This window comes from Sturnus vulgaris, chromosome 4, assembly GCF_052056855.1.
Source record: "Sturnus vulgaris isolate bStuVul1 chromosome 4, bStuVul1.hap1, whole genome shotgun sequence".
In the NCBI taxonomy this organism is placed as follows: domain Eukaryota; kingdom Metazoa; phylum Chordata; class Aves; order Passeriformes; family Sturnidae; genus Sturnus; species Sturnus vulgaris.
In genome coordinates, this window is record NC_142246.1 from 54,066,864 (window position 1) to 54,088,086 (window position 21,223).

Below are 21,223 nucleotides of genomic sequence, written 5' to 3' on the forward strand. Positions count from 1 at the left end.
AGTTTTATCAAGAGTATAGTTTTTAAGCATGACTAATTAAAACATGGGGAAGTTTACCTCAAAGCTACCTCACTTTTCTCCCTGCCTGTGCTTCCCTGATTTTTCCCAGCAGCTCACTCCTAGTAACCTCCTATCTGTATTTCCCTTTCCTACCTGTATTGCTTATCACAGGAACTGTCTTGGGATTAGGGGGATGCACTGAACATATAAAATAGCTGATCTGGAAGGAAAAACAGAGGTGTAACCTATGATATTTTGATGTATATCTACTTGCTTTTTAAAAACACCACCTCACATTTAAAATGAAAGCATTGGCCTCTTTTTCTTTCCCCGCTTCTGCTTTTTGAAGACATTTATAAAATCAGCTTGTACACAAGCTGATGTGGGGCTGCTGCGATGAAAGCTCTAAATCTGGATTATTACTAATATTACGTGGATCTATCTGCAACACATGCTGTTACACATTTAATCAATGTAGCAGCAGCAGCAAATAGTTTTTGATGTGCAATAAAAGCTATATACTACTCCTTTATGTAATGATTAAGAGAGGATTAAAATAACAAAACCAAAACAATTGGAATGAAATCCTACCACATCCACAAAGAACTAGTAAACGGACCTGGAAGCACATTAAATACTTTGAGCTTCAGCGCAGGAAAAGAAAACCAAAAAATATTCTTCACTCACAAATATCTTTTCAGATGGTGGCTACTGCAGCTATTGCTGATAAAAAAGCAGCTGGGCTAATTGATGTCCTTAGTATAACAGATCTTAATCCTGCTCCTGGAGCACAGGAAGAAGAACTTATATGTGTACTCACTTTGTAACTGTACAAACTGTTTTTGCAGCATTTGGCTGTTTTAAATTCACTCTTATTTGGTACAATATTTTGCCTTTACAGCTTAACTCTACTGCAATGTAGTTGCAAATTTATGTCTTAATCCAACTGCACCAAAGCTGCATGTGCCCTAGTGTGATGATGCACAGTCTTTTCACTTTTATTTCCTCTGCTTCCCACCTCCCAATTGGCCATCCTGTTTTTAGCTGTTTTGTTTAATGCTGTAGGTGTTTTTCACATCCCATATGGTGGCTAATGCAACCAATGTATTGACTGGAAGAAAACAGGAAGGTGAAGAGGAGATAAAGAAAGAGCAATAGCACCACTTCTCCTTTTTTAGCTATAGTCTTGCACCTCTGCTATCAGTAAATCCATGCAAATAAGAAGAACATATTCAACACTCACTGCGAACATAGATCTTGATAGGTTATTAAAATTACTGCTCACAGGGCTATTCACAGATACATTGAAAAATGTACATGGTAGAGAAAGAGGAATATTGCCTCTATTTCTTTGTTACTTCCAGGAAAAAAAAAAAAAAGAACAAAACAAACTGGAGGTAAAGGTGGGGATAAGGAGATTGTTCTTAGAATTATTTCTGTTCTTCTCTAATATCTCTTTTTTACTCTGCAAAACAGACCCAACCTTGCTCTTAGAAATACTAATATTTAGATATGCACACTTCTGGAGCATCCTTCTGAATTTAGTTGTGCTAAACAAAAAGCAAACTCCTCCTGATAGTATGTGAAACATAGCATGCAGGTACGGATATTACTTCACATAATTCATTCCCTCTAGGATGCAGGTAATCTCTCAACCTTAAGCACCATGAAGCACTCTATATATTTTTAAGCAGTATGCTGATTGAACTTACGTTTGCTGCAGTGGTATTCCTATTTAAGTCATGATAATATGACTCAAGAGTAGTGTATTTTCTAAAAACGCTACCCCTAATATAGCCACTGCACAGGAGAATGATTTTCAGGAAGGTTCTGCAAAATACCTGGTTTAGAAAACCCCTCAATAAGCCAGTAATAACACCACAATACCATCACCATTTTTCACCCATCAGATTCAAAAGAATACCTGATAATACTTTCATTGGAATCGCATAATGAGCTGTGAAACAGCACAGCACAATAGTCCAATAGTTACACCATACAATTATAAATGCAAATCTACCTAGTTTTTCTGTGACATCCCTCCTTTCCCCACCTTCCAATGACAGCAAGAAATAACTGCTGTTCTTTGTTATGCTTCAGAGAAATTATTAAATTACTGTGAAAGTGAAACAAATACATTTCTGCTATGCACTTGAACTGTTTTTTCTAGTTTTTAATCTACAATACATTTGTCTTACAAAATTAAGTACTTTGCAATTCTAGCATTACATGTACAAGCTTATTTCCTTCATCTTTTTTCATTTTATGATGTTTTAATTGTTCACAAGTAATAACATAGTTGATTATTTTTTATATTTGATGCTGCAATTATGTTTTGTAATCTAATTTGTAAAGAACTGAGGCTGTGCTTCAATACAAACACCACAGGGCTCTAAATTAAAAAACAAATGATCCCCTGGTCCCTCCTCCCCCATCACCCCACCCTCATCTCCCTCGGCATTTAGATCATTCTACTCCAGACTGATATTTCTGCTGCACAAAGGTACAGACCCAAACCTGCTTTAATTTCCTTGCAAGATGGCAAAATACAACCACTGGTCTCAAACAGACCTTCAGTTACAGTTTAGCAACAGCCTATGCTTTTACAGGCTAGAAAGTACAATTCTGTTTCTGGGGTGCTTCCAATTAAGTTAGTGAAAGCTTGAGTTAAAGAAGTTTAACAACTATATTTGCCCCAATTTTACAGCAAAATAATTTCTGTACACTTTTAAGATTTTGAACGTACAAGAAAAAGGAGTAAAATGGGCACAACTAGCACTTCTCTCATTCTCTCCATTTGAGTGAAGTGGGCTTGCTCCCAAATCTTTGGTTCTGTACTTTGAAAGCATCTTTCCTCGGTGAAGCTTCACAGCAACTGCAAATTCTCATCAGGCAACACCAGGCATCAAGGTTAACAATAGGATCTAACACTGCCTTCCCAACTGATGTAGGATGTTACAAGAAGTGGTTATTGAAATACAAATTCAAAAACTGCTACATGATCTAACTTTACACTCAGACTATCTAAAAAAATGGCTTTTTTGACATGAAGCATAAGTCCAGTACAGCCATTATTCTGAGGATTCTTCGTGCTGCCCCAAAATCAAGTGCCTCCAGCCCCTTGAATAGGTACCTGGTAAATAAAAACTGTAGATCTCCTTTAACACCTGAAACTGAGGGCATAACAATGCTTGTTCTGAGTGTGTATGTTGGACATGAATTCAGGCTGGATGAAAATGAAGTCTGTTTTTTCTTTTAAATCCCAAGTCAATGAGTGAGTCATTTTCCACATGTCCCACTGTAGCCCTGCCCATGAAGAACATCATGCCTGAGTGGCTTTGCAGCCATCCCAGCAGATGATGGATGTGCTCTTCAGGGCTCAGGCAGCTGCCACGTAAAAGAATGGAAAACATTGTAATTTTATTGGAATAACAAACTCTGTAAGTGACCAACACTACAACTTAGAACAGCAGCTCTTCAGATGGAGATGTCCAGATAGAATAATTGATTTTCAATTGCCTAAGTCTGTCTCAAACACCTCTGCCTGCATTACCTAATTACCTAGAGTAACCATCCTCTTCAAGGTTGATTGAACCAGGTAAGATTTTATTTACTTCAACTACATTTTTTTAGAATTGTTCCAGACATTAAGGAGTTTTGATATATATATTAAAAAAATTTCTATTTCATCACAGCAAAATTTCAGCCCAAAATTAAAATTCAAAACTGTGTCTTATGGTTCAGTGCTCTAATTAAAATGTAGTTGCTAAGAATATTTTGCAATGATTCTTGGTTGCCAAGTCTAAGACTGCCACTTGGGAATTCAGCTGATATTGGTGGTCTGACTTGGAATTCTCAGCTATGTAAATAAAGTAGACACTTCCTGACACTACAGTACACATAGGATAAAATTTGCACTCCGGAACCAAGTCTATCTTAAGCACCTGCCCATATATGTATGTAAGAAAGTAATGTTTTCAAATAAGCTCCATAACTAAACAGTGCAAAATTACTTAAGTTGATGTACTACTTCTGGGGAAATTTGTGGAGACATGAAGGACAAGCAAGTCACGTAATTAAGCCTCCTCTATTGCAGAAACACTCAGTGGAGAACATGGTGAATCAAGGAAAACGGAGAAAAGGATGCAAGGGAATACACAGACTTTAATTTAATTTACAAATTAAAAATTTTTCTCAGATCTAATAAGTAAATTTATAATCTTACTCCAAAGGACATTCTTTTTAGGGTGATGGCCAAAACCAGAATGACATTGTGGTATCATAAAGGTATATAATTTAAAATATGTCAATGAAACAAAGTGATTTTGCTGTAGGCAAAGCTGTTTTCTAAATGTCACAGTGATTTGGTGAAAATGGTTTTCTTATGACGACTTCAGATCTAGTTCAGAAACTTTAGTTGTAGATGCAGTTACATTGTCCAGTGCTTGCTGTTGAAACGGGAAATTTGTATTCCCAGTTAATATAATTGCATTGTCCTTTATGCAGTTCAATGTTTGAAATCACAAATCACTTTTTGGCGATACTCCGCCAATTACATTACAGAAACTGTATTTTGACGCTAAAAGTTCTATCCAAATTTTCCCCATCTGGTGTAAACATCATCAGCAAAGTTGTGTTATCTCTACACATTTCTATTTCCTCAATCTTCTATTATTAATGCAGACTAGCTACACAATGATATAATGCACTTGTCGTATCTTGCAGTTTAAATTATCTCAACTAGAAAATGCTGTAGTTTTCTTGACTGTCCACATTTTGATTGACAGTGACCTCATTAAGTACCTTGCTTAACATTCCATCCCTATATCCTTCTGTCAAGTTGAGTTCAGTCACATCAGTAATACTTTAAGGGAAATGATTGAAGCATTCATATTTTTTTGCATATTAGAAAGTAAATCTCTTCTCACAGGGAAGAGGAAATTTTTTGTTTTCCCAAACAATGACTATACTTGCAAAGGATCAAAGCTTCCTTGGCAGAGCTATAGATAAAATCTATGTAGCACCCTTCCTGCACAGAACAACTGCCATCATTCCTCTGCCTCCTGCATTATTCACCACCACACAGGAGGAAAAGACAGGAGTTGAACCACAAAATATTGAGAATAGTAAATACAATAACTGCAATTAGTTAGTGGTTCTCAAAAAACAGTTTGTTCAACACTTGCAACTCATGATCAAATTAAGCTGTACAAAACTGCTTAATTCCTTGGCTGAAAACAATTGCCTAAGATATTTAAATTACATATGTAGATTGCTTTCCTGTCAATCTCTCCTGTAATTGATGGTTGCAGTGATTGAGAAGGAACATGAGAACTGATGAGACTCCCGTTCTATAACCAGATATAAGGTTTCTTTCATATACACTTTGCAGTCCAATTTTATTTCCTTTGCACAAATGTTACTTACAACTGATTTTACAAAATCATTCTCATTTTTGCAGTAGCTGGACACAGGGGAAAAAATTTACAAAATCATTCTCATTTTTGCAGTAGCTGGACACAGGGGAAGAAAACAGAAATGACAGTCTGGTTTATTGTTTTCTTTTTCCTCAAAGCAGGAAAAAAGCAGTTACCAATTTGAGCAGCCTAGACATGAGGCAATGTCAGGTAGGAGTTTAGCAGACAATAAAAGAAGTGCAAATACTGTATTTTTACGTTTTCTGAAAAGTTTCCCATTTCAAAGGAGACATGAGTACAGCAAAATAACTTATTTTCCCATTATGTGCAAAAAGCAATATAAGATGTACAAGGAGACCATGTGACAGACAACACAGAAAATAGAAATTTTCAGTTCCCCTTGAAGTCGCTAAATAGAGCTTAAAGACTAACTAGCAAAATAGATAAAAGAATGTAAAAGTAGACCACTGAGAGCATAAACACATTGCTTATGTTTACTCCATTTCAAAGCATCTGCTTTAAAGAAATGGATATAAATGCTACCTCTCCTACCTGTTATCACTAAAATGTAATGGTGGAGGAGTATAGCGTAATTCAGCTGATGTCTCAGGTTTTTCAGCTGAGCTGAACCACAGCTTTCAAAGTAGGGTCATTCCAGAGCAATACTGGGCATCTCTATTCTCTTTGCATTCTCTGACCCAAAGAGTGACACATGCTTCCATAGTCCATTGTCCCAGTCATCCAGAAACTGAAAGAGGACAACCATCTTTCATCTACTTTTCCAAACAAGTGTGAAATGCATTCTTGTTGCACTGCCTGACAACCTGGCTGCTTTAGAGATCACACTTCACCTCACTACTGAGGGGCTATAAGGACTTAAATAGTGTTTGAGACAGACAAATGTGATTTTAAGACCACAGAAGGACTCTGCCTAGAGATAAGCACAGGATGGAGTGGCAGGCTGGCCTGGCTTCAGGCCTGGCACATCCTAGGTAATACATCCAGACAAGGGTTCCCACTTTGGCAAACTGTGGAGCAGCAACTGCTTGTACACATATTGCTGGTATCACCTCAACCCCTTGTTTACAACTTAATTCGGGCAGAGTCACCTCTCAATAATAGCATCATAACGGAAGCATCAAAAATTACAGAGGTAAAATAACATCACTGTTGATTCAAGCGGGAAAATTCTTCCCTGGATTTATCAAAAAATGCAAAAAAAAATTAAAGGGGAAAAAATTAAAAGAAAATACACAACTGAGTAAGGGAAGAATAATACATAGTCAGCTTGGATTGAACTTCTTTTGAAAGGAATTAGGCAGGGCTGCAAGAGTCAAAAAGGATTACCAATCTTCTAATGCAGCAATTATATATCTACAACTTGAAACTCTGAGAGAGGAACAAAAGCTCCTAAACTTTGGAATATGCTTACTGTAGCTAATAAATTTAGTCTATATATGCACCAAAATCTTCCTAGATTCCAGTATTGGTACCAAAGTCCTGGGCTAGCATCTGTACTAAACAGTGCTGTACAGAATGGCATTAGAGCTGTAACTCTCCCTCTCAGCACCCTGTTTCCATCAGCAAGCACCCAGGTAGTCACAGTGATTTCAAGAAGCTTTCTCATGTATTTGAACTCATACTTAAGAATCTTGCTCAGGTAAGTAGAGTTGCAAGGTCCAAGTGAAACAGCTTTGGCACAGACAGAATATTGAAAAGACTCACTACATAGGCTCATTCAGGGCATTTATCAGAAAAAATACTACTTGATCTTAAGAGTCTGAAGAACTGTCAAATGATCTGTGGCATTTACAATCATAAAATAAAATAGCATCACAGAATACGTTTGAGCTGGAAGGGACCTTTAAAGGCCATCTTATCCAATCCTTCTGCTATAAGCAGGGATACCTTCAACTAGATCAGGTTGCTCAGAGGCCCATCCAACACCCCTTGAATGTTTCCAGGGATGGGGACTCCACAACTTCTCTGGGCAACGTGTTCCAGTGTTTCACCACCCTCACTGTAAAAGCTTTTTTCCTTAGATCCAGTCTGAATTTACCTTCTTTCAGTTTAAAAACATTACCACTTGTCCTATCATTTTTCTAGGATCTTCATCTGTAAATCTCTCCTAAAACTCAGGAAAATATTTCTGACATGAAAAAAGAGTTGTCAGATTACTTTGTCTGCTTCATGACATAACAAGAACACTTTAACAGCAAATTACATCTTTAAGTAAAAATCAAAATCAGAAATATGACAGCAGCTGAAGTAGTAATGTACAAACCATCTTTAAATTAGCCAGCTCAGAGGGTTGCATGCTGCCATCAGTATTCTGAACTGCAAGGCAGTCATATCTGAAGAAATGCATCAAATGAAGGACATAACTATCAGCTTAACTTTAAATCTGATGAAAAACTGTGCACCTGAATTTCACTCTACTTTTTTCATGCATGTAGCACATGAATGGTTTTCTATGTTTACTTATGAACGTCACACAGCAGCAGAACATTGTCTGCTCTGGGATTCGTGTCTTTAGACACTTCCTTTTCTACACTGCCCCTTGTAGGCTGACCTTTCATCCCCAAGTTTGCCCAGTGAAGCTGAAGCTAGGCTGATTTAAAGCATAACATACAGTTCCCTGGGCCATGCTTCCTCTCCCATGCTTCCTTGTAAGAACTTGAAATAGAAGTGAGGATTCCTCATGCCATTGCTCTGTGCCAGCAGCTGATTTATTTATACTCGAGTTCAGATAGGAAGGATTAAAATTAGGACTCTGTAAGCAGAACTCACTGTTCAAAATGTTCCAATTGTTTTAGCATCTGGGCACCTTTGAGAACAAGTGACTGATGCATCACTATGGCAACACAAAGAAGCCTCGATAACTCAAACTATTAAGACAGTAAGAGGTTTTTAAGTCTTGTATTTCTACAAAATATAGCAAAGCTAATGCAACATCCTAGACAAAGTGGAGGGCTGAGAAGACAAAATAAGGCAGAGCTCACATTTTCTGTTTTTCACCTTAACCTCACATTGACCATGTATTTCTCTGCCTCAGTGCCTGTTGTGGAGTGGAAAGACAAAAACCACAAAGGCTTGTCCTTCCTCTTCCAAATCAATTCCTGGGTTAACAGCTGAGGTAGGGATTTTGCCCAGTGCACAAGCAACGAGTCAGCAATTACCTGGGTATCACTACGAAATTACTCCCTGATGAAATTGTTTGAGCTTCCAAGAAAAAAATATAGGGGGGGAAATGGCCCTTTGCTTCTGCAATCCTGATAAGATCTCATCACAGACAGTTAAAAGTCTCATTAAGATTTGCTGCTTACAAAAAAAAATACATTAAGCAAATACATTATTTACAGCCACTAAACGGTTTCCTTCTAAAACAAAATAACATCATTAATCAAATATTATACAAGTAGGATTAAAAGCTTTTCTTTTTTCTGCCCAGTCTTCAAAGCTTCTCATGTCCCAAAACCCTTGGATGTAATTTTACTGTGGCATACAAGATCATTATTTTTAGCCATTTATAACTCTTTAACATTTTACTGTCATTAGTATGCATTCTATCCGGTTTGGATTACACACTTTCTTATGTAGGTTTAGAATGCATTAGTTATTCTAAACATACTCTGTCCCTGCAGGGCCTGAAGGCAGAAACTTCTCCCTACAGGACCTCGATGGCTGGCTACTGCTCAGCCCTCTGTGATATGCACAATTTTTGGATGTGCAAGTCAAAACCATACAGGTACACAAAGGCAAGTATAAAAATCAAATAATCAATATTGTTTACCACAGGAATTGAATATCAATAACTATAATCCACACATGCAGACCAGCTCATACATGGAGTCTACATTCCAGTCAGTGGAATTCAACAAATGCCAAGGGCACTTTTGCATTGGAAAAGGATGACACTGGGATAATTAGACACAGGAATTAGGATCTGTTTTGCTTCCATTAACTGGATATGAAGAAAACTATCTGCATGTAGAAAGCACAAGGTGAAATGCAAGTTCAGTATGCTTATGTTTCATTCATAATGCTGGAGATTTTCTTGAAGCTGCACACTTTCACCTCCCTACAATTACTTTGAAGGTTTCTACAAAATTTACGAAATTCCAGTTGCAAACTTTTTCCAGCAAGACAGTTCTGTTTAATTTCAAATATACTTGTCAGAAATGTTGGCTTAAAGACACTTATACACTGATACATTCATGAAGTTCAAATACATTTAATGTGTTTAAGCACAATCTTCTTCCTCGTTGAAAGAATTCAAGAGCCACAGGTTGTATTTTTAAACGTGAATATTGGAAGAGTAGTAGAGGTTAGAGCATGTTTCTGAGACCTCTAAGTGCTTAGGAAAAGTTATGTCTGTGCTCTTAGAAGATAACAAAGAATTAGGTTGTAAAAAAAAAATAAAAACCCAAACATGCCAAATATCTGGGAGGCTGTATTCAGCACATGCTAAACAAATATCAGCGTTTCCTACTTTGAATTCATAAGAGATTATTAAATGCTGAATCTCATCATAGTAGATGAAAAAGCCAATCAAACAATAGTGCAGGTTTCCCTTTTAGTGAAGACAAGAAAAAATGTTCTATGCTGCTTTGAACTAATCAGAAAGATTATTCTGGATTTCAGCACAATATTTTACAGCTCATTGCCTTTCTAATCTCTTGGTATTCAGAGAGCCACACAGCGGAAACACTACAACAATTAGATGCTCACAGCATTTCAAACATTGCAGTAATACCGAGACAACAGGTAACATACTGTGTTAAATTTTAAGTACAGGTAGTCTAGATGAAATGGGTTTATCACCACATTGAAAAAGATATCACAGCCAGATAGACTTAAGTCATAGATCTGTAGCAAGATCACAACCCATCTAATCTACTCTAATACTCCAGGGGTGCTTTTGGATGTTTTGGGGATTTTGGGGATGTGATGAGATGTTTTAATTTTCTTACTGTAATAGGCATTCAAACCAGGACTCCACAGACAATTTTTAAGCTAAACTTGTACATACCAAGAGAAGCAGAAAACCAAACATGAATGGTAAATACAGGAATGATGTTATCCATTGTCATGTTTTTTAATACCTTCCACACTTTAAAAGGCACAGACCTCAAGTTTGTGTTGTGATAAAACCTTACAATTGTGTTTTCTTTCTTTTCATGAAAACAAAATTACTTTTATTCTCCAAGGACTAAATCATTAAGAAATAACCATCCTGCCTGGTATTGCAAGGCAAATGTTACTACACACTCTGTGGTTATGATTTTCATCTAATGCAAGATATCAAAGTACATTGTAATGAAGTAAACAGAATTCCCCTGGAAGAACACACTACCACACTACTTTTGAAGATGCCATTATATCTTGTATCACAGAGGTAAAATGCTTACTGGAAAATCTGAACTATATCAGATGAGCTGAGCAGTTAACAATCATCTTCTTTATAAAATCAACTACCTGCAAGAATGAAAGGACCTTCGAAACAAAAAGAATCACCTTATCAAACCTGGCAAAGTCAGTTTCTCAGCACATAAAGCCCCATTCCCTCTATATATGTCATTACCAAAAGTCTTGGGAAAAAATGTAGGCTAATGAACACGAGCAGCAGCTTAGCCTCAGGCCAGTTTCTACTTTTGGAACCACCTATGAAAGCCATGATGAAAGAGAAAGGAGGGTGTATATGCATATCCATGAGAAGGAATCTGGCCTGGTGTTTAAATTGCACTTTTAAGAGATCGTGGTATTTAAATAACTCACTGTTTGGACACATCAGGCATTATCATCTGTTCTTTTTTCCTTGTATCCACTGTCGCCTCTACAGGGGTGAGTACTACAGCAGCACATGACACTATTGACTGGTATGAGTCTTCCCGGCACACTGCAAAGATAAAAAGTATCAGTGTTAAACAGTGAACTCAGTTTGCACTTGAAAGGGAAAAAAAAAAAGAAAAGAAAAAATCGATTAATACTGTGTTAAACACAAATGTGAATAATTAATCAGGCTTCACTGTGGTCACCTGCAATTAAAATGCCATTGTTTTTCACATTTCCTAACATGCTTCCTTTGCACTTTTTTGCCATTGACTGATCATTCACTAAGTTTCACCTAGCACAAGATCTGCTGTCAGTCTGCTGTAGCGCATTGGTGTGTCTGAGTCCTAAAAGGACTTATATTTCATAAATGACATCAGAGTATGATTCACTTCTTAGTTCTTTTTCATCACAGACTGAAAATAAGGGTGACAATAATGGGTGGTTTCCAGGCAAACCTCCCCTTCAAACATTTCAGACTTCACAAGAAAAGAAAATCTAATTAGCAATTTATTTTTCACCTTTAACTGTTATGACTCACTTTACTCCAAAAAGGTCAAATCCAAGCGGTCTAGAAGTGATATGTGATATATTGGCTCATGTTTTCTTTTAATAAAAATTAGATCTGTATTACTGTGCTAAATGTTACGACTTAGTATTTAGAGCTATAAGAATGATCACACATTTGAGCTGGGCATTTGGCTCAATTAGCACTAATAAATGAATATCCAAAAGTTTCTGACCTCTGAACAGACAATTATATATGCTACAAGTCATAACCATTCTTAAATTCTGAATTTTAAGCATCACTAATAATTTAGCTTTTAGCAGTGACCACTCCTACTGATTTTGAAACTACAGATTTCCTTTACAGCCAAGGTATACCTTTCTGAAAAAAATGAAAGTTGGAATTAAAAGTTAGTTTCATTGAACAAAGCATGTCAGCTTCTTATCTTACATTTGGTACTTTAATGTAAGCAAGAAGAAATGTGGTGGCCTATGTTTAAACAGAAAGACACAAAGTATTTTATAACATACAGAACTATTTCATAGAGATCCAATAACATAGCCTGTGAAACCAGAATAACTGTGATAAATTTTCAGCAATTGAAAACCAGCAAGAAGTATGTACGTTTATGCAAGATTGGTACAGCTGGGAACGTTGAACTGTGACATTTATTTATTATTATTCCACTCTCCACAATCATGTGCCTCCTTATTGCCCACTGACATCATACCTTTGACATAGCCTATGCTTCCCTTCCAAAAGAAGCAAAACTGGAGTAAAACTTCACCCATATTGACCTGACTGGGTCAAGAACAGCTACTTGTGCCATTTTACCCCAAGGGCACCCAAACCAACAGGACACACTGGTGCTCCACAAACACCCTGAAACACTAACAGGAACAGGTCAGGTCAGGGCTGGATATTCCTATAAAGGTGGTTTTCTGCTTTCTGAGCAGTTCTGAGTCATTCAGCAAGCAGCACGAATGGCTGGTGCATAGGCAGCTCTGTCAGGAAGGAAACATTCTGGGGAGTGCCTGTGATTGCATTCAATTCATCTGATGTTGTCCAGCACTCTTTATGTTTGTGTTTTAAATATTAAGGTGCACACTATGGTAAGTGACTAAGCCACCCAAGATGCCCAGTATTGATGTCTTCCCTTCCTTTTTTCTTTGGAACCAGCTTTACTCAATACTTTGTCACTATTATAGACACACATCTCCAAAAGATGGTCATACACAAAGAGAACTTGCTATATTGACTGCAGGCATGCAAGCAGGATTTATGTTATAGCCTGATACACAACAGATTAAGATGAAACTAATGCAAAATGCATTGAACTAAAGAGACAACATAAGAAAAAAATTGAATTTTAGGTGATTTTACATCCTACTATATTGTGTACTATCAGCAGACCATCTACTAACACGATTCTGCTTGGTAGGCATCAAGTAACTTAGAAAACAGTATTTTCTTATTACAACCAGTGACTATGTGCAAATAATAATATTTATGTCTCTTTGTCTCTTTATTTATAGTCAAAGAACTGCAAAAAATATGCTTGTCATAGTGCACCACTGATATTCAGCATCTGAATTTTAACCAGAAACACTGATAAGACAGGGAGTATAAACGATGAAGCAAGTACATATTTTTCTTCAGAAGACCTGTCTTACTACTAGAATATCAAGTTATTACTTTAGAACTTGTAAAAGATCTGGTGACAAACATCATAGGGGAGGGTTTGCCATAGATCAGGCACCGTCCATCAGAGCAGTTACAAAGAAAGATAAAAGAGGGAATCACAGGTAACGAAGACACTGCAAGTCTCCCACTCTTTACAAAAATTTCATTAATGAATAAAACTGAAATAGTTTTTGCTTAGTAATTAATGCTATACAGGAGTTGTATAATCCCCCGATTTACAGCTGAAGACAAACCCAGTGGTCATCCAGTGACTGGAGCTCATGGAGTGTATTATCCATCCCCCCATTCTAGACAGCAATACCCTTTGGTCTCGCTTTTGAAAATCACTACAATTCCTCCTTTTTATCTCAACTCTCTGTGCACAGTCATAAGTCATTATGAGACAGTATAATTAACAAAAATGTCATGAAATAGTGGTGGCACAGCAGCAAGTAATTTTCACCTACTGGAGTGTATGCTCTTACTATCTATTCATAACTTGCATTAAAATAATGAGAATGTGCTTGAATGTGGACTCTCAACTTTAACACTGAAGGGGATGAGCATTGTTTTACTTAACTTTATTTGCATTTTACATTCCAAACTCAACTCTTAAATGTAGTTTCATTTCTACAACTCCATTTTTTAATCTACAAGTGGCTTACATAACCCCAAAAAACGACTATTCCTAATGTCTACACGCTGTACTCTTTATGAATCAAAATCTGTTTGATCCTCAAAATATCACAAACATCAGAAAAATAATTACTCTAAGGGATTGCTCCTTTTAATCATAAATCCTCTCATCTGACAAACTTGCTCCTTATCATCCAGCAAGAACTTAAAAATTTTTAGCCTTCTCACATGAATTGGTAAGGAAAGCAGAATTTTCAGTCATCTGAGTTAGTGTTCAGCAAAGCTATCAATGTAATCAGCTGTCTCAGCCTACTACATTATTCCTGATGCATATATGCAGAATGGTGGAAAAAAACTGCACAAGTTATCAACAACAAGGGGGAAAATCAGCCAACTTTATAGTACCTGTAGCAGTTTCTTTAAGGAACTAACATCTAGTATCTCAGAATGTGTTATTGTATTAGTTTGAAAGCAAAACCAGTGCGAGACTCTAAGTCAGTAATACAGTTTAATAGGAAAAGAGAGAAAAAATAAAATACATGCAATAATACAAAAGAAACAACCACCAACACAGTCAGAAATACAACCTGACACCCTGTCAGTCAGGGTGTTGGTAGCAGTCCATATAAATGGTGGCTGCAGTCCTCCTGGATGACGGATGTGGTTCTGTTGAAGCAGTGCTCCTGTAGAAGGTGCAGTTTTCCTCCGAAGATCCAGCAATGATGTGGAAATGGTCGGACTTTCCTCTGGGATCCAGTGGAAAGGGCTGCCTTCGTGTCCCAAACCCCAGTTTTTTATCTAGGTAGGAAAGGCTTGGCTCCTGCCCCTGGTTGGGGCATCTCCCAATGGGATGATGTAATCTTATCAGTCACACAATAGGACTGAATGGCCCATTAACGGAATATATCTTCTGGAGGAAGGATGGGCTGTGAATAGATAACGATGATCATCCCCCGATCTTATCAGATGGCACATCAGCAGAGGATATCTCCCACAGAGATAAGGATCACCACCCCTCCCACATTTCAACAGATGGTGATAGAATACACATTTTTGCATTGTAGCCCAGGACAGTTATACACTGAATACCTTGAGAAAATAAAAAAAAGCAATTTGCATGCAAGCGAGAAAGTATTTTTCAGTCCTTTATTCACAATTCAACCATTACATGAACAAGCTAATAATTGTAGTGAAATAACACAACCAGAGTAACATCTATGCGTTGTCATTAAAGAAACATATTTTTCTTAGTGAAACAAAAGACAATACCTACAAATTACAAGTCATGTAAAGGAGAACTCTACAGAAAGGGAAAACAAACAGCTTTAACTTCCCAGACTACTGTTGTAAAAGATCTGTACTACTTTTGAAGCCACACGGTTTCTCCCCAGATGCTTCAATTTAATGATGCATGCAGCTTGTTTTCCTCAATCACCAAGTGTTTTAAAAGTACCCCATATATTTATCACTAGGAGTGTTGGCTTGAATTTACCCTAGCTGGTTTAGGCAGTCCCTGAACATCATGCACTATCAAAACAGATCTTTACATCTGGAGAAGAAAAACATTAGTTGTTTTTTCTTTGCTGTTTCTTTCAAGAACAATGAGAATGACTAATTAAACATTTTTCTTCTACTTTGAACCAACCAGTGAAAAATTTTAAATTCCCCAAATAGTAGGACAGTAGGAAGCCTTCAACAGCTACTGAATACAATGTGTCTCTCCAGAGAATAAAAAGATTTTTAAGCTCTGGGGATGTCATTTACATCATCTATTTCAAACATATAATTGGGCACACTTTACCCCCTCCTTTTTTTTTAATTGAAGAGAAAGAAAATCTGGTTATCACTGCTTGCTATCAAAAAAAAAAGTCTCCCTTGATACAAGATGCAAGATGAAATTAGCAGTAAGTACTACCTGCTTAGAGAAAACAAAAGGGAAACGTTTATATGCAGTGTCCAATGAAGCATAAGGGAACGATGACACAGGGACACAAAAACTGTGAATTATTTCTGGATTTCAAAAAGGTGGGCACTTATCCTGACAATCCAAAGTATTTACATTTATACCTATGAAGTTTAAAATAAGCAGCTCCCATCATTCAAGAGATAGATCAAATCTGGAAACAGGTGCTGTTTTATACCAAAAATACTTCTGCTTTGGTAAAAACCTAGGCAAGCAGCCAGGACCATGGAAGGCACTAAATGCTTTACCCTGAAAGATCAGTCAGCTGCCACTGTAGGAGACGGGATTAGAGCATGAGGGAGCAACATCTGGATCCCAAGTATCCAATCCCACATCCGTTTTACTACCAAAGGCCAGACGTTATGATTTAATAACTCTAGAACACCAATTCTCATGGCAGGCACTGAGAACATATTGCCATGTGGTTTCCTAAATACCTCTCTGACATGAAAAGGATCAAGAAATGAGTCACCCTCTGAGGTGTTCTGAGCGAAGGACAAGAAAGAGCTGCAAAATATGTAACCCCTACACAGGCTCTTCAGACAAGGGCAATTTAGGACAAAGAACTGTTACACTTAAAACAGAGCTTTTTGCTAAAACAAATGAACTAAACCCAATTCACAAACACATCAACCAACCAAAAAGGAAGACTGGATACACAGCAAATTTCTTTAGTATATTAGAAAAGTGAAGAGCCAGGAAAGAAAAAGAACATTTACAACATGCAACTCAAGTTACTTTGCCAGGAAAGCTGCTGACACTAGAAATAAAATAAGAGAGGATCTTGAAATCCAGTCTATTAATTCTGGTATGTCCTGGAAGAACTGTGACGAACTACCATGTTAATCCCCTCCAACTGCACAGATATGGCATCAGATAGTCCTAGGCCATTGAGAGGACTCAGAAAAAAACCCAGCATTCTGACTTGTATCTCCATCAACCCCAAACATTACCTGCATGAAACACTTCAGCAGCAAAACCAAGTGTATGAATTGAGTTCCATACCCTCTTTCTCAGCCCCAGAAACACAATAAAGTCTTTTACTACTTGATTATTAAACCCTAAAGCCCAGGGAGACTTTCAGTCTCTTTAAAGCAACACAGAAAGTCAAGGTATTTTACGTGAAAGCTATTTTTGCCCATCTACTAATATTAAAAAAAAAAGCTCAATATTAAAAAATAATAATAAAAAGGCCTAATTTTCCTGCTGCTTGATCCTAGATTTGATGATGGTCTTTGGAGAAAAAAGGAAACTAAATGGACCTCTATTTTTTATTAGTTCAACAGTTATTTTAGGGCCTCTTGTTCCCTAGAAACAGCTACATTTCACAATATTGGCCAAGTGAATACTTAAGAGAATGAGTGTGTATGCTCACAGTCCCCAAAGGGTTTGCTGTAATAATTCTGCAATAAAACCACAGGCCTGGTTCTTAAACACAACATAGTCACAATCAGAAATTTTGTAATAGCAACAATTACAGGCCCATTATGGGCAAATGAATTACTTTCTATCAGGTTCTTATGTTTCGTGGCTCTTTTATACAAAGGCTGCACACACATATCTGCTTTGTGCTATCTACACTGGCACACAAACATGAAGGGTAAAAAATCCAGCATTAAGCAGGAGACAGGGAATCCTCTCACACACCAGCAGCTGTGCAGTGATTGTCTGCACCCTTGCTTTCGTATCCTAAGTTTGTTTGCTGCCACAAGCCACTGTGACAATACAGTAAGAGCCACAAGTGAACTCCACGCATAAGAAATTCAACCGTAATTTTTCAATGTTCACACATAATGGAATGCTGAATGAAAGGGCGTGCCTGATCACCTAAGGACCGACCCTGTGGCGATGGAAACACCAATTCCAAAATAATAACACAGGTAATGACAAAACTGATGACCCACTTCTTGCATATTTTCTGTTAACTACACTGTATTGAGAGAACGACTGCAGTTTGGTTTCTCCTGAGGCAGAAAGATGCCACAGGGTAGCACCTTAACTTCTGATCAGGTTCTCAAGCAGCCTCCCCCAGCTTACAGTGACTTGAAGACTTTCTTCTACAATGTGGTTGTGCCTATATTTACTAATCCCTCAGGGATTTCATGAATTTGTTCAGTTCTTGCGTGACCTTGTAGCATCCACAATATCCTGTAGAATTCCAAAGCTGAATATATATTATGTGAAGAAATATTCCTATCAGTCCACTTTAAACTTGACACCAGCTTGTTTCATCCCCCAGTTTTAGTCTTTGAGAAGACAATGCACAATTCCCCCTTCGCCTGCCACTCTAGATTTTACAGACTTCTCTTGGATACTTACCCAGCCATTTCTTTTACAGGCTGCATTATCTGATTTTGTTCCTGTTTAAAACTTGTTCCATAGCTGTGGTCACCCTGCTGACCTCTCCACAACCAACCGTTCCTTGTTGCAGTTCCTGCAATGATGGATCACTGTAGCAAGGCCAGGAGAAACTCTAACTGCATTAAGAGAAAATTAAGTGGGTTCGTTTTTCAGCTGTAACTACTGTTACACCTAAAACATTCTAAGTATATCTATTTGTGCTTGAGGCTGCTTCTGAGATACTTTCTTATTCACAGTGAACTACTTAGAGCAAATATTGTTCCAAGCAGCCAACACAGGAATTGAAAAATGAGCCTTTAAAAAAAAAAAAAAGGCATTTTCTTTTTCGAGTAGGTAGATACTGCTTCTCAATGTCAAAAAGCACTGGTTTAGTGTTAATAACAGAACTTTTAAAATGACAGCTACTTTAATTACGTTTTGGCAACACTATCAGTCAGGATGATGTCACAGGCTTGTATTTTTAGTGCTCTAGTCTATGACTTGTTTTGTGACACAAGCATGAGTAAGAACTGTGTGCATAAACTATGTGAGGGAAAGGTTATAATGAAAGACTAATGATCTGAATCCCACCAATCATATCTAATTCTACCAAATTCCAGGAAGTCTCATAACTGAACAGTATGAATATCTGTTAGAATAAAAAGTGGAGGCTTAGTTATTTGGTCTTGGATGCATGGCGCTACTCACCATGTGGGCCAAACAAGCGCATCCATTTATTCCCAAAGAGGCTTTGAAGACAACTGGTTAAATTCATTAAATTAATTTACCATAGAATACAGCTGCAGGTTGGTTTATGGGGTAAATGAGGCTCACCCAGACCTCCTCTTCTGGTAGCCTCTGCCGTTCTTGTCAAGGCTGCCTCACTGGGTAATAAGAAAGAAAAACACTACAGGTCCTGAGTGACGGAAGGAAACAGAGCAGCCCAAAACTCCAGTTTTCCAGTAAGAATGGCAAAGGTAATACTGAAAGTGCCAGTTTCAGGTGCAAGCATAAAGCCATGCCTTGGTAATGGCCATAAGGTACCAGAAACAGGGAAACCTTTGTCTCTCTTCCTGCAGGATATGGAGGAAATCCCAACAGGGATGCCACCAGCTGCAAGAGCTGTCTGCCTCAACATTCCATTTTCAGCCAAGAGAAGAATAATGGTTTTAGTTCTGCTTTTGATCACATTTGGGTTTCTATTTATGTTATGTGATGCCTTCAAGAAAAGGAGAGAAAAAGGAGTGACTGTGACACTGGCATCTTAAAAGAAGGAATATAAAAAGGCCTGCAGGGCATTTCTGTAGGCATAATACAATACCCTGAAGGAATGACTACTATAACAACAATATCCTCGACTGTCACTCACTGCAAGTAAAACTGTCAAAACTCAATAGCAAGTGTTTTTAGAACCACAGTCTCCTGGCTTCAACTATTATTCTAGGCCTAGCTGAAATAAAGACTGACAGGCAAGCAAGATTAATTTACTGTGGTTTGTAATGAATGACTGTAGTTACAAAAAATTTACTTAGGCAGTTAATACAAAGATAAGCTGCCAAAAGTACAGTTTCCCAAGAGATATCATTAAATAAAATCACAACACCAGGCTTCTTTGCAGGTTCTAAAAGCTCACCAGGAAAATTAGGGAGGTATTTTTGTTTAGCAGGCGTATGAGGCTATTTGGCTTTCTACTGTAGCCGTGCTGGCAGTCACTAGCAGGAGCACCAGGTACAGCTGCCAGTAAAGCTGTACATCCTTTCAACTGCAGAATGACAGCCTTTGTCAACCCCAGTGACAATCAACTCAGTGATCAGTCCCTACAGCAGCACACTGATCATAGCCATTCCAGACTCATTCCTGCCTTCACAGAAGTCACATACACACCAAATATTAGAAATGTATACCAGATACTGAAACAAACAGAGGATCCGTAACAAAAAAGATCTCACTCTTCTCTCAGGAAGGATATTTTCCACATTTATTATTAAATGCAATCCATTTATTTTATACCTTTGCTCTCTTTAAGGTGATATACTCATACAGGAAAGCAAATTCAGTCCAAGTGTCTCTGCAGTCATTTAACAATCCTACAAACCAGCACACATAAGCAAGCAGCTGGCTACTGCTCTAGCTGACTGCTCCAGTGTAAGCACAAAGCAGGGGAGAGATGAGGAAATGGGTAGGGCATCACCTACAGCCTTACCACTCAGTACTCTCACAGCAAAGGGAGAAGCCAGCAGGAGCACCTAGTGACACACCTCTTAACCAAGAGGGCAAATGGACAGGCTTTAAGGAAGAGCCAGTTAAAGGATGGGATAAGACAGAACACACAACAGCTTCCTCCTGTGGGCACCTATGGCAGGCACCCACTAAACTTGGGTGTGAAGGAAGAACACTTGGATGTTCAAAGGGCTGCCAAGTGAAGGCTCTTCACAGCAAGCAAAAGATGGACTCAGAAGATAATCAGTACATCAACTTCCTAGGCTGTTCACACAGGTTTTCATGAACACCAGGGAAATCATACTCACAAGTTGGCTAGGTGACAAGAAAGGTTAGTGGCAGTTGTGGAATGATAGAAAGCCTATCATGCCACAAAGAAAACTGGGAAAGAGAACATTTGATGGACCTGCAGATTTAAAAGTCTACCCATTTGCACAGCTTGCAGATTTTGCTATTCTTTGTACTTAGTGCATATGATTTACTAGATTTCAAGGCCAAATGAAAGTACTAGGATCATCTGATATGACATGTGGCACAGGCACATCCTGTGGTTCTTCCAAAAGTTCAATATTATAGCCCTGATGCAAAACTTTGAAGACTACGGGTCACTGCTATGCCAGGTTT

The 21,223-nt window shown here is 37.9% G+C and overlaps 1 protein-coding gene across 6 annotated transcripts in view; it reads right to left on the reverse strand.

Moving 5' to 3' along the window:
- Positions 1-21,223, reverse strand: part of CCSER1 (coiled-coil serine rich protein 1) — a 623,842-nt gene that overhangs the window by 457,549 nt on the left and 145,070 nt on the right. For all 6 annotated transcript variants that reach the window (XM_088163986.1, XM_088163987.1, XM_088163988.1 and 3 more), the window contains exon 5: positions 11,196-11,316. In XM_088163986.1, the coding sequence (XP_088020112.1) occupies positions 11,196-11,316 (121 nt within the window). The remainder of the gene's footprint in view (positions 1-11,195; positions 11,317-21,223) is intronic.